This window comes from Macaca mulatta, chromosome 9 (assembly GCF_049350105.2).
Source record: "Macaca mulatta isolate MMU2019108-1 chromosome 9, T2T-MMU8v2.0, whole genome shotgun sequence".
Classification (NCBI taxonomy): Eukaryota; Metazoa; Chordata; class Mammalia; order Primates; family Cercopithecidae; genus Macaca; species Macaca mulatta.
This window is the reverse complement of record NC_133414.1, coordinates 36,577,412-36,591,764: the sequence shown is the minus strand read 5'-3', so window position 1 is coordinate 36,591,764 and position 14,353 is coordinate 36,577,412. Positions and strand designations below refer to the sequence as shown.

The 14,353-nt window shown below is 38.0% G+C and overlaps 1 protein-coding gene across 33 annotated transcripts in view; it reads right to left on the bottom strand.

Moving 5' to 3' along the window:
• Positions 1-14,353, bottom strand: part of CREM (cAMP responsive element modulator) — an 86,863-nt gene that overhangs the window by 31,100 nt on the left and 41,410 nt on the right. For 22 of the 33 annotated variants that reach the window (XM_015146811.2, XM_077946220.1, XM_028826187.2 and 19 more), the window contains 2 exons: positions 1,638-1,735; positions 1,347-1,489 (listed from right to left, as the gene is read on the bottom strand). The exons of the other annotated variants lie outside the window; for them this stretch is intronic. In XM_015146811.2, coding sequence (XP_015002297.1) covers positions 1,347-1,489; positions 1,638-1,735 — 241 coding nt within the window. The remainder of the gene's footprint in view (positions 1-1,346; positions 1,490-1,637; positions 1,736-14,353) is intronic. 33 annotated transcript variants of the gene reach the window in all.

Here is a 14,353-nt window from a genome sequence, read left to right as displayed (position 1 = left end):
TCTTTTCCTAACACTGACTTTGGACAAGTCTACTGGGTGCCCTGTAGAAGGTGTGAATATACTACACCCCGGATCTACTAGGTATCATGGTAGGAGTTCCCCTCAATTACCAACAGAGAATGTATTTAATAGTTTACAACTGCAAATCTACCAATGCTATAAGAAAAACTCTAAAAAGCTCCAAAAAAAAAAAATGACTACATAAAGTCTTCTCATATATTAAAAATTATAGCTTGTTTTAGTAGCCAGGACTTAAATTAAGACTTGAGATTTTTTTTCCTTGGTATTGCTACTTTTTAAAGGAAAAACAAAGAATATATCTAAAATCTCCATACCTTAATTGGATAAACACATTATTTAATATCACATATATTCCAGTACCTAAGTAGCTCTTTTTAAAGTCAGAAAACTAAAATCATGAATCTCTTCAACAATATGACTGCTGTCAATATATTCAGTGAATTACTTTGAAGGCCTAAGGTAGCAGAGTTTACAAAACTCACTTTACTTCATATTATAATTACATGGGAAACTGATTTGGACAATTTCCATGGACAATTTATACTTCAGAAAGGACAGGAATATCACATTATTCCAGTACCTAAGTGGCTAGCTTAGGATATGTGATATCCCTATCCTTTCTCTTCCTTTTTCCTTTCTTTCTAGCTCTTGGTTTTTACTATTTTTATGTATCAAACATTTTTCATTTGGGAAAAAACTAGTGCTTTAATCAGAGCTAAAAGCACAGAATTAACAGTCCATTAAAATGCACAAGACTGAATGTGAATGTATCTGTTTATTTAGAACTTTTGGTGTGTAAAATTTCAAATAAAATTATCTATCCAATTGCTACAGTTTAAAAACTTAAATCATTTTTCCATTCTCTTTTAGGAAAAACTGTAGCACCAATTAACAGAGAGTAGTGAAACATTGAAAACATACTTTAGAAAACTCTTAGATTAGTAAGTATAGTATGTAATTGTGGGTAACAGAAGCCAACAAGAATGAAATACAGACATTTATGTTTGCATGCATCATAAAGACAACAAAAACAATGTTTTACTAGAGATTAATATAAACATGTAAGTAGGAAAAAATCCTCCCTTTATTTTTACTCCAAATTTTTCTTCTATATTCAGCAGTTAAAATTTTTACTTTTCAAAATTATATGATAGTTGTCAATACAAATATCTCACTTTTTAACATATACTTTCATTCAATGATACAGTTTAGGTATTGATGCACTTAAAAATGGAACAATTTAATGCCAAAACCTGAGTTGCTTCAATATAACTAGAGAAGACTTAAAGCTAGCACTGTATCATATCGAATTGCAGCATACATACTGTATTGCCCCGTGCTAGTCTGATATATGCTAGTTGGTACTGCCATGGTAGCAATGTTAGGCGGTGTTCCTTCTTCCTCTGATTTTTCTTCTTCAATCTTGGGAACACCAGGCACATCAGAGGACAGTTCATTCAGTATTTTCCTAAAATATAATTTAACAATGTAAGTCACTAAGATACATGAATTGACTCTTAAAACAGAAAAGCTATAAAGGAAGAATTGATTTGATGAATAATTATTCTACCATTTTGGAAAAAGTATCTTTACAGTAGGAAACTTGGTTAACTTACCTATAAGAGGGTCTTCGTGAAAGGATTTCTCTACGTTTATGAGAATCAATTACACCTTCTGATTCTGCAGATTCATCTGTCTCTGCAATTGTTGCTACCTATAATACAAGATTTTCTGAAATGTATCATAAAATATATGTTCTTTTCCCTCATTCAAAAAATTGAGGCTAAGAGTCTGCGTGTGCAGCACTGAGCCAGGCACTGTGGAAGCAACCAAGCAATACAACACGGTGAATCTGCACTAAAGGAGTCTGGCTCAAGAAAGGAAGTGCAGACACAAACATTTCAGTTATAAAACAAACGTGTGTGGAAAGTAATGATACGGGTACTATATACTACAGAAATACAAGGGAAAGAGTGGTTGGGATGTCAAATGAGGCATTGCAGCAAAGAACAAAATGTAAAATACCCAAGACCTAAGCTCTCAACCTGAAAGTGCTCCTACGGATTCAGGAGGGAGCCAGCAAGGGGCCAAGGCAGAAGAGAGCTCCTGGATCACACTGCTGTCTCCACTCTCACACAGCTGGCACTGGCGTGAGCTGGGTCTTCACATTAGCTATCAGATAGGCCCAAGACAGAATATTTAAGTAGATAAGCAAGTCAGTAAGCAAGCCTGGGTAAAATTAGGATTTCTATTACAAGGAGTAAGTTAGGGTTTGGTGGTGGTAGGTCTTGAAGATCCAAATAAAGAATTTCTCCTTAAGAGAAAGATCAGCCGGGCGCGGTGGCTCAAGCCTGTAATCCCAGCACTTTGGGAGGCCGAGACGGGCGGATCACAAGGTCAGGAGATCGAGACCATCCTGGCTAACATGGTGAAACCCCGTCTCTACTAAAAATACAAAAAAACTAGCCGGGCGAGGTGGCAGGCGCCTGTAGTCCCAGCTACTCGGGAGGCTGAGGCAGGAGAATGGCATAAACCCGGGAGGCGGAGCTTGCAGTGAGCTGAGATCCGGCCACTGCACTCCAGCCTGGGCGACAGAGCGAGACTCCGTCTCAAAAAAAAAAAAAAAAAAAAAAAAAAAAAAAAGAGAAAGATCAGAGTTTTAAGCATGATTTCATTTTTCAAGTCAAGTAATAATACAGTGATATGATTATTAAAGAAGTCAGAAAACTAAAACAATGAATCTCTTCAACAACATGACCGCTTTCGATATATTCAGTCAATTATTAATACTTTGAGGGCCTAGGGTAGCAGAGTTTACAAAACTCACTTCATATTGTAAGTACATAGGAAACTGATTTGGATAAAATCAAAAGAGCTTATCAAAATATCAACAATGCAAGCAAGAATATATACTTCCCAAAGTACACGGAGGTGTATATTCACCTTCACATATGACTCTGCATCTTTGCTCATGAATGCCCCACACATAAGCACACACACTCAATCAACAGAACTTACTGAAAAAAATGTTGTTGCCTCAGATAATCATATATCACCACCAAATATTAAGTATTTATCACTTTACACCGGGCTCTCACACATCTGTCATAGAATCATAACAACTCCCTTAGGTGAGGTAGGCTATTAATTTATCTATTTTAGAAAAGGTGAAAATTAAAGTTCATGCAGAGGGATTAAGTATTCTAGGACAAGATCCACTGGCACCTCTTTCTACAAGGACAATTAGATCATTCACTTAACAAAATCCAAACAAAGCCTACTGAATATAAGAGAATACTTTCTTTCAGCTGGGTGCTCCGGCTCACACCTGTAATCCAGCACTTTGGGAGACTGAGGCAAGAGGATCACTTGAGGCCAGGAGCTCAACACCAACCTGGGTAACATACTGAGAATTCTGTCTCTATTAAATAATAAAATTAATAGACAATACTTTCTTCCAATACCAGCCAGGTTAAAACTCAGTAGAAATATGTGGACCCCAATAAAAGGCATAAAACAAAGAAGAGGTAGGAAAGACTTTCTTGTTTTATAATTAGTGTCAGAAAGAGTTAGAAACTCTTGGAATCAGGGGCCATCACAGGAAAAAAAGATAATGATGAGAATTATTCTTACACTTTTGGGCAATACAGGAGAAGATACCCATGCCACAAAGATAATCAAGCTTTTAACATACGTGAATTTGTCACGTCAGGTATCTTGTTGCCACTCTCATCGTTCTCCTGTGATAAACTACTTGAACACGCGGGAAAAGGACTACACTATGTATATGTGTCTCCCTTTTCCTCACAGATTTTTTTTTTGTCATCAATTAGGTTCAGATAATTTCAGCATTTAAAGGATAATAACTGACCTTAAAAAGGAACAAAAATAAATTCAGTAATTAAGATGCATACTTTAAAAAAATGCATACTTAATAATTTACATCTATTGATGGAAAAAAATGTTTTACCTTCAAGAAATGTTAAGGGTAAAATACATCTCTGGATCACAACCACAATAATAATTATATCTACAAAAGCCAAGGTTTAATCTGAGAAGGATACATCAATAAAATCATCTAAGAATTATGTATACTGAATTTTAAATAAATTTGTATCTACCTACTAAGGTGATTATTCATGAAAACAGCATCAGTACTATAATCTTTATATTACTGTGTTTATCAGACATCTTCTCTGAAGAACCCTCAAAATATTTTTCAGCACCCTTGGGGAGCACCGCTAAATAAATCTGAGTTTGAACACAGAAAACCAATGTGAAGAAGACATGAACTGCTCATCTGCAATTACTCAGTCCCCAAATGAAGAGCTGACAACAAAGCTGCAGCTCTGAAGTGAAACCTACGTACCTAGCAGGACACAGAGTACCTTAAGCAAGGAAAAGAGATTCCTCCAAATATCTAATAAAAAGATTTGTGCATAAAAGCTTCATAAAGAAAAATGATAAATGAATTAGTGAAAGAGAAAAAAATGGCTCAAGAAAGTAAAAGAGAAACCATACGGGAAGGAAGTTAAGCTGAACAGTGTGTATTTGTGGTGACTGAATAACCGATGGCTGTGGTGTCTGAATTACTCCCTGGACATGTATAGTTTGGCCCGAAGGTAACTGCACTAGAATTACAGCTGGGGAGCCTCTTCCGGTGCCTGATCCAGCTACAGAAACCTGCTAAAACGATCACCATTGAGGATTAAAGTTGAATCTTTTTTGTTATTGTTTTTGCTTAGTTTTAAGCAATACCACTCACTAATATGGCTGCCCTACTTCTCTTTATCCTGCTCCTGAGAAATGACAAACCAGCTAGGATACTTACCATCGGTAGGTGGTTACTGTCCTGGAACAGTCATTTTCTGATGTGACAGATATTAAGGAACACATGCTTCTTATCACTTTTGGTGCCCATACTTCGGTGGCTAAGAATGTTCCAAGCACGAAGTTCTAAAGCAGTTAAACTACCTCACTACGACCTCACGACTACTAACAGTGAAGCCTTTCTTAGGCCAGCATATAAACTATCCTCTCTAACTTCTTCAGAGAAATTGGAGATAGAACTTAAATATGGTTGTTTTTTTTCGTTTTTTTGTTTTTTTTTGAGACGGAGTCTCGCTCTGCTGCCCAGGCTGGAGTGCAGTGGCATGATCTTGGTTCCCTGCAAGCTCCGCCTCCCGGGTTCAAGCCATTATCCTGCCTCAGCCTCCTGAGTAGCTGGGACTACAGGCGCCCACCACCATGCTGGGCTGATTTTTTTATTTTTAGTAGAGACAGGGTTTCATTGTGTTAGCCAGGATGGTCTCGATCTCCTGACCTTGTTATCTGCCCACCTTGGTCTCCCAAAGTGCTGGAATTACAGGCATGAGCCACCGCGCCTGGCCAGTGCATTATTTTTATTAAATGTGTGACATACGATATTCTAGTGTTACTCTAGATGTAAGCTGATGCGTTGTTTCTAGACTGATAAAAATCACAGTCACTGTTATGCCCTTATAACCACTAAAAAGGCATAGGCTGAAGAAATTCCAGGACCTTTCAAGCCCCTGGTGTCTCTGACCCAGAGAAAGCTCATGCCTTCAAGGCTGGTGAGGCCTCTGGACACTTTCCGTCTCCCTAGCTCAAGCATCCAGAGAGGCCAGAACTATCACTTAGCTTTGGGTAGAGATCAGTACAACAGCCATCTTCTCACTACTTCCCTGAGTTCCTTCAACAGAGATCCCTACCAGAAAGCATGATACTACCACTCCTCTAGACTCAAAACCTGCCAGGTTTTCTAATTAGTAAACACCTCTGTCCTATAGGCTAGCATAATTTCAGAAACTTTGACTCATTTTACTAAGATTCACTATTCATTATGACTTACTCAAGAGTCAAAGACTTTGGAAATAAGTCACCAGTGTCTATCATGTGCAGTTAGTAGAACCACAGGATCTAAAACAATTTTTCAAGGAAGATTTTGTGTGTGACTTCACTTTGAGGAACACCAATGATTTCCAACTTATATTAATACCTGAAAATAATTATTAAAAACTGTGTTTATAACAAATAACTAAGATTTATTTACAATATTATTCCCTTGGAAAACAAACTTCTCTGGCAATCCAAAAGTTAAAACATGTTTTATCCGTCAAGAGAACCTAGGTGTTGAGCATTGTACTAGGTGCACTAGTAGAAAGTAGAATAAAACTAGCACCTAAGAAACAATGGCACGCTGAATAGTATAGAACTAATTGCTCCACTTTAGAGGCCTTGAATATCATAGGAGTACAGAATAGAAAGATCAGTACGGGCCCAAACAGTAAGTGAGGGCTTTGTGTAGGTGCCAGAGCATGAGTGAAGGCTTGATCTAAACCTAGATAACAGTTGGACAGATAGTGAGAAACCAGGACAGAGGCAACCAATACGTAGCCTACGAGTGAAAATTCTCACTACTGAGTGAAAATTCAGCTCACTTACCCCCAGAGTATTATCGTCCAGTTTAGATTCCAGGGAAAAGAAAAACATCATCCCATTATGGAACCAGTAGATTTAACAACTACAAGTTTTAAAACATGGGATTTATTCTACAAATGTTTCCAGCACAAAAGGCAACTCTGTATGAATTATAAAAAGGCAACCACCTCTATGGTGACTAACTCCCAAAAGATAACTCTTTCTCCTCACAACTAATTCTCAAATATTTTAGTCTCAGGGCATCTTTACACTCTTAAAAATTACTGATGACCTCAAAGAGCTTTTGTTTCTGTGATTCATATGCAGTAGAGGGCTGGTAAACACTTAATAACTAGATCTTAAGAAGGAGGAACACTGACTTGTGGTGTTTGCTCATTTCTGTGATGTAAATACTCCTACTATGGCTGATTTCAAGCTGCCAATGGATGACATTGAACACAAAGCCGGATAAAGATTATACAATTGGCTTTCACTGGTACAAGCCAGCTGTGCACACTACTGGTTATATCTGTTGATATTTAACATATTGGAAATTAAAACAAAAATTTTAAAAATACTTAGTAACTCATTTTAAAATAATATATGCTACCATAAATAACATTTTATGAAAAATGATTATATTTTCAAAAAATGAGAAAAGTAGCACTATTTTACATTTTTACAAATTATTTTAAGGTCAGATTTAACTGAAGACAGCTAGATTCTCGTATCTACTTCTACACTGAATCTGCTGCAATATGTTGCTTTAGTTGGTATGTGAAGAAAATCTGGGCCTCACATAGACTCATGTTAGAAAAAGGGAGGAATATTATAATAGCGGCTGTAGAAAATCATGGATATTCTTCATCGATACACCAAAACTTGACAACTGGTTGTCTCTTAAGGGTTAATTGCAATGTACAATCTGAGACTGTATCAATTACATTAAAATCCATTGATCTGTCTTGTACTTTGGATGAATTTTTTACTCACATAAGATTTTGTAACATCCTGAAGTATTCATTTGGAAAATACTGGCTCACTGAGTTCAGGAGATCTTCCAAATGTGGACGCATTTCATGACACACTATTATAAATCACATTTCATTAAAGTATAACCAGTTTGATCAGAAAACTATGAATATTGTCAAGCTCACAATGGCAGATGCAGATTTTCCAAAATTCAAAGTTTTGCCTTAAAAGCTTGTGACAATAAACACCATGAGTTGTTTCCCTTGAACTGACAAGCTCACTTCATTTGTTTTTGAGGAAATGTCTTCAAGTTTGAATAGCCATCATTTGGCAATTAGTCATTCTTTTGAAGAAAATGATGTTCTGTGGAAAAACGGGCAGTTAATTCATCTTGGCACTCAAATAACACACGTGCTTTTCCTCAAGAACACCACGGGTCTTCAGGACGCAGCAGGAGTGCTTTCTGCGGCTGTCCTACTTCAGGACACAGAATATCAAAACAGCATGTACTCAGAGTCAAGGTTTAACGCAATGGTAATTTTTACTGCTTCATCAAAGGTATTCTTAAGTAAAACTGACTTAAAAAAAAAAACTGCAAGTGGATGGCAGTGAAGAATATAGTGAATACTAATACAGTTTGTGTCACTGACTTAAGGCACCAACAATTTACCACTCCCCCACCACCACTGTTTTTGCACCATCAGTGCAGATATCAAAACAGAGAAAAAGAAAAATAACATCTTAGCATTACTGTAAAAATGGTTTTGATCTAGCAAGCCTCATGAAAGTGTCTCAGAGTCACCCCCAGGGTTCTGCACACCACACTTTGAAAACAGTTATTCCACTCTAATCTAGCCCCTACCATCCTGGCTTTCAGCTTAAAGAACTGCTCAGACAGGCTGAGATTTCAGCTCCAATAGAGCAGCAGAGACAAAATAAACATATCCAGTAACCCTGACAGAGCCTGTATGTCAGAAACTGGCAAAATGGAAATTATACTTTATAACTACATAAAACAAAAGAAAAAAAAATAACACAAAGAGAAGACTTCATTGACCAGCTTCTGTCCCATCAGTTCAGGAAACTGGGACATGATCTTTACTGCCAGATTCCGGACTGAGCTCTCTGGAGGACCCAGTGCTCCACCACCACTTCTACCACCCACCACCACGTGCAGGGACAATCCACAGGTAAGTAAGGAGGGTGGAGTGACTTGATTTTCCTCTCTGTTCCTTTCCTTTTTAAAAAATGCAGTCACATAGCTGGGTGGTGGAAATTTCTGAAGATACCACATTTTCTCAAATCAAAATAATTTTCTATTTAGAATTAAGGAGCTCCCAAAGATACCTTGTCAGATACCCAATGGCTCTCAAAGTTTTACTCTTTTTTCCAAATACATAGAATAAGGTATCTGAAGACAATGAACTTGAAACTATAGGGGGAAATCCAGGGGTCCTACAAGTATTCTCACAAACTAGACCTATGGGTTGAGATGGCAGGTGGAGTCCACATTCACTTTTTGTGGGGAAATGCCCAGCTTCAAAGAAATCAGATTATTCTGGAGAACAGAAAAACAATTTAACAAAGATTCATGGGTGTCTGATAGGCATAAATCATCCTTTACATTGCTTTAATCATCTTTCAAGTACAAGTCTCAGAATTTTAATTAAACAATAGCTCTATCAAAAATGGCTAAGTCCTCACGCCTGTAATCCCAGCACTTCAGGAGGCCGAGGCAGGAGGATCACCTGAGGTGAGGAGTTCAAGACCAGCCTGACCAATATGGTGAAACCCCCTCTACTAAAAATACAAAAATCAGCCGGGTGTGGTTGTGCGCACCTGTAATCCCAGCTACTTGGGAGGCTGCAGCATGAGAATTTCCTGAACCCAGGAAGTGGAGGTTGCAGTGAGCTGAGATCATGCCACCGCACTCCAGCCTGGATGACAGAGCAAAACTCTGTCTCAAAAAAAAAAAAAAAAAAAAAAAAAAAAAAAAAAGGCTTGGTTCAGAATACCTGATACAGAAAAAGAACTTGTACCTGCTAACATAAACCATATTCCGACAATTCTGGAGATGGGTTATACAGATTCTGTAACTACAAGGAAACTTCTATATGTCCAAACTCTAGGCAGACCAAAAGCTCACGAGACAATTTTTTCATTAAACTGCTAAAATAAAGGCCGAGAACCTGCACAAATGACGCACCTGGAGGTAGAATTCAAATGTCTCCCTTTAAAAAAGAAAACCCTTAGATCTGGAGAATTATCATTCTACATTCTCACTGGTTTGGCCAAAACTTATAAGCAAGAGTGTCAAGCTTATAATTATACTGGTAGAGTTAATAGGTTAAACTCCACCATTATTATTCATCAAAAAAATTCACATGGCTTCCTACCCTTAACATCTAAGCACTATTATTATACTGAGTGCGTAGGGCTATAGCTGAGTACATGGCTGCCTGTTAAGTAGGGTATGGTACACAGATGGCATGTAGGGAAGAAGGGCAGTGAAAGATCCAGTAACATGCATGGTATCCCCAAAGACAAAATAGGTAAATAAAGAAGCATCTTTTTTGATTTGTGCAAGGTGATGGATTCAGTTTTAGGGAGCCTAAGCCACTAAAATGGCAGGGCAACAGCAGGACCACCAGGTGGAAATGTTCCACAGGCAAGGAGAATTAGGGGACTGGTTATTGGATTAGAGCCCAGATAAGAAATAAACATCTGAGGCTGGGTGCAGTGGCACACGCCTGTCAACACTTTGGGAGGCCAAGGCAGGCAGATCGATTGAGGTCAGGAGTTCAAGTCCAGCCTGGCCAACGTGGTGAAGCCCCATCTCTACTAAAAATACAAAAATTATCCAGGTGTGGTAGCATGTGCCTGTAATCCCAGCAACTGGGAAGGCTGAGGCGTGAGAATTGCTTGAACCTGGAAGGTGGAAGTTGCAGTAAGCTGAGATCACACCACTGCACTTCAGCCTCAGCGACAGAGCGAGAGTCTGTCTCAAAAAAAAAAAAAAAAAAAGAAGAAGAAGAAGGAGGAGGAGGCTGCGCATGCTGGCACATGCCTGTAATCCCAGCATTTTGGGAGGCCGAGGTGGACGGATCACTTGAGGTCAGGAGTTCAAGACCAGCCTGGCCAACATGGTGAAACCCCGTCTCTACTAAAAATATAAAAATTAGCCAGGTGTGGTGGCACATGCCTATAATCTCAGCTACTTGGGAGGCTAAGGCAGGAGAATCACTTGAACCCAGGAAGCAGAGGTTGCGGTGTGCCAAGATCATGCCATTGCACTACAGCCTGGGTAACGGAGTGAGAGACAGTCTCAAAAAAAAAAAAAAAAAAAAAAAAAGAAGAAGAAGAAGAAGATCCTTGTAATATAAACAAGGAGGAATCTACAAAGTATTATAATTACTTTATTCATAAGTAGGGTTCTAAAGAAGCCCTGGAAACAGAAAGGAATTAAAAAGTCTTTCCTAAAAGACACACAAGGAGACAAACCAAAGTTCACTTGAACTAAAATATGCATATCACAGGAAAAAATAGAGAAATCTTTCTTATAAACATCAAAAAACACATCAGATTTATGAATTAAGCCTTCTATTTGCTGAATATCTATTGGGAGCTTGTCGTGGGCTATTCTAGACAGTGGGAATACAGCAGTGAATGAGAACAAGTCGCTGCTCTCCCAGATTAGAAGACAGAAATAGATGAGGAAATAATTTGGGTGGTGCTCCATTCTTAAAAGAACAGTAAAGCAGAATAACGGATTTGAGAGTGACAAATCAGGAGCTGGGAGTGGTGTGGGAAGAGGCTATTTGTTGTAGATAATTTCTCAGAGGAGGGAATGTTTGCATAAAAAGCCTAAATGAAGAGAAGGAAAAAGTGGTAACAAGATCTATGAATAATTTATCACATTCCAATAACCAAGTAGGCAACTGCTCAAAAAAACTAAAACATAAAATGGATGTTATTTTATATTTCACAATCATGAGGCTTTAAAAGTGTGTAGAAGGTACTTATAGTAGACATCATTTACCTTTTCTTCCACATCCCTTGAAGAATAATCCTCCTCTATAGGACGCCTGAAACATAGATTATGCTGATGCCACCACATCCACCGAAAACCCCACTATAAACAGTACTTAATCTGAAGAAATAAGGTAAGATGATGCAATTGACAGCCTTACTTGGCTTTGCAATAAAAAAAAAAAAACCCTAATAATGACACTTATAACTGGGAAAACCTCACAGCGTTGTAACACAGCATTTGATGAGCACCTAGTGGACTAGCTCTGACCCGTAGCTAGGTTCCCTCAAGATGGGGTTTATGATGTCATAGTATAGCTGCACACGTCACAGAGCTACTAGACCTGCATTCAAGACAATTAATAAAGGATTTTAAAATGTGAATTCACAATATAGCAGACTGCTCTATAAACTCTGCTCCTGAAAAATCAAATCTTTGTACTACCTAGTTTAAGGACTACAATAAAAATACACTAACAAGCTAAGCAAAAGCTGAAAACTATCTTGATGTTTATGTATTAAGACAGGATTCTCAACAGTCTGTTCTATGAGGGAAAAAGCATTTAAAAGAATATTTCAAATGTTTTAAAGCTGAAAATTATAAGAATATTATAAATCAAATACCTGAATAAAGATGTAAAATATTCCACTTTAATTTTTTTTCTCCCCCCGAGATGGAGTCTTGCTCTGTCGCCCAGGCTGGAGTGCAATGGTGCTATCTCGGCTCACTGCAACCTCCGCCTCCTGGGTTCAAGCAATTCTCCTGCCTCAGCCACCTGAGTAGCTGGGATTACAGGCATGCACCACCATGCCCGGCTGATTTTTGTTTCAGTAAAGACAGGGTTTCACCATGTTGGCCAGGCTGGTCTTGAACTCCTGACCTCAGGTGATCCGCCCACCTTGGCCTCTGAAAGTGCTGGGATTACAGGTGTGAACTACCGTGCCTGGCCTACTTTAATTTTTAAAAGTCATACTTGATTGTGCTGAGTAAGACAAACACTAAATGAAAAATGTAGTTGGTCTTCATTTTGGTTGTATTGAGTGACTTCCTTCCCATTAAAGTGTTTTTTGTTTTTGGTTTGAGACAGAGTCTAGCTGTTGCTCAGGCTGGGGTTCAGTGGCACAATCTTGGCTCACTGCAACCTCCACCTCACAGGCTCAAGCAATCCTCCTGCCTCACCCTCCCGAGTGGCTAGTGGCTGGTGGCTGAGATTACAGGTACCCGCCACCACGCCCAGGTAATTTTTTTTTTCTTTTTTTTTGATACGGACTCCTGTTCTGTCGCCCAGGTTGGAGTGCAGTGGTGTCATCTGGGCTCACCGCAACCTCTACCTCCTGGGTTGAAGCGATCCTCCTGTCTCAGCCTCCAAGTAGCTGGGATTACAGGTGTCCATCACCACACCCAGTTAATTTTTGTAATTTTAGTAGAGACGGAGTTTCACCATGTTGGTCAGGCTGGTCTCGACTGCTGGCCTCAGGTAATCTACCCGCCTTGGCCTCCCAAAGTGCTGAGATTACAGGTGTGAGTCACCACGTCTGGCCTAGGTGGGTTTTTTTTTGTTTTGTTTTTAAGATAGTGTGGCTAACAAATTGCAAAATCAATGTAGTTAAATTTTACCTTAAGAATATATGTTGAAAATATTTGTTAAAAAGAGATTAGCCAAGTACGATATTATTTCTATATTTGCTATCCATTATCTTCTAAAGAGATGTTGTTGTTGCCTCCAATCCCTTTTTTATGTATAGCACATAAGCTGAAATCCATAATCTAAATTAAAAAGGGGGAAGAGGATCATTGTTTCTGATACTGTAAACGTAAATGGTCAAATTTCATGTTTCTAAAAAATTCACTTCTTGAAAGCAAAGCAAGTATTAGAATTTGGTCATTCTTAATTATCCAGAAGAGTTTAAATAATCTATTTTGATAATACTTCCAGTAACCACTTAAATTAAAATTAGGGTTCTTTATCCTTTGAAAACAGTGCTCTAGCTAATCTTTTTTTTCTTCTGAGTTAATCCTTATGGTATCTTGGATTTCCTATTTATAGTATTTGGGGCATCATTTTATATTCTAACCAATATGAGACATGTTTCACTTATTATAATATATATATATTAAAGTACTATAGAAATGAACATGATCTTTATAGAAGTCAAACTCCTTTTAGCTCTGGAAGGAACTTTTGGAAGTCAATCTCATATTTGGTTTCAGTAAGAAGGAAACTGATCATAATTTGCTAGCCAGATGTATTTCAAAATAATAAATACACATAAAGAATTTGCAATTAAGATCCTAAGCCAAAAAAAGACTTTTTATGCAACAGACCTCATATAAGGGCAAACAGTAGATATTAAAATTGCTCTTAACAGTAATATGGATCATTTCTAATAATGAACAGGAAATGTTCTTGCCAAAAGCTAAAAAATAGGGAATGAATGCCTACAAACCACTTTTCAAAACTCTCATGTTAATCTTTATTTCTAACCTAAACCAACTCTTTATTGTAGTATCTATGAAACAGCCAAACTGCAATTTATATGAATTATGCTGATTATCATATTCCTTCTACCAATCACTTGGTATAAGTCTAACAAGTACTGACTTGACAAAAACCACCAGAGAAAAACAGTACAGAAAAATAGTAACGATAAAATGTGGTACATACCTACAATAAAATATTATTCAGCCTAAAAAACAAAGTCCTGTCACATGCTACAAAATGTCAACGACATTATGCTAAATATGTCAGTCACAAAAAGACAAAATACTGCATGATTCCACCTACAGGAGGTATCTAGTCAAATTCAGAGAAACAGAAAGTAGAATGGTGGTTACTAGTGGCTGAGGGAAAGGTTAATACCAAGAGGCAGTTGTTTAATGGGTGCTTAG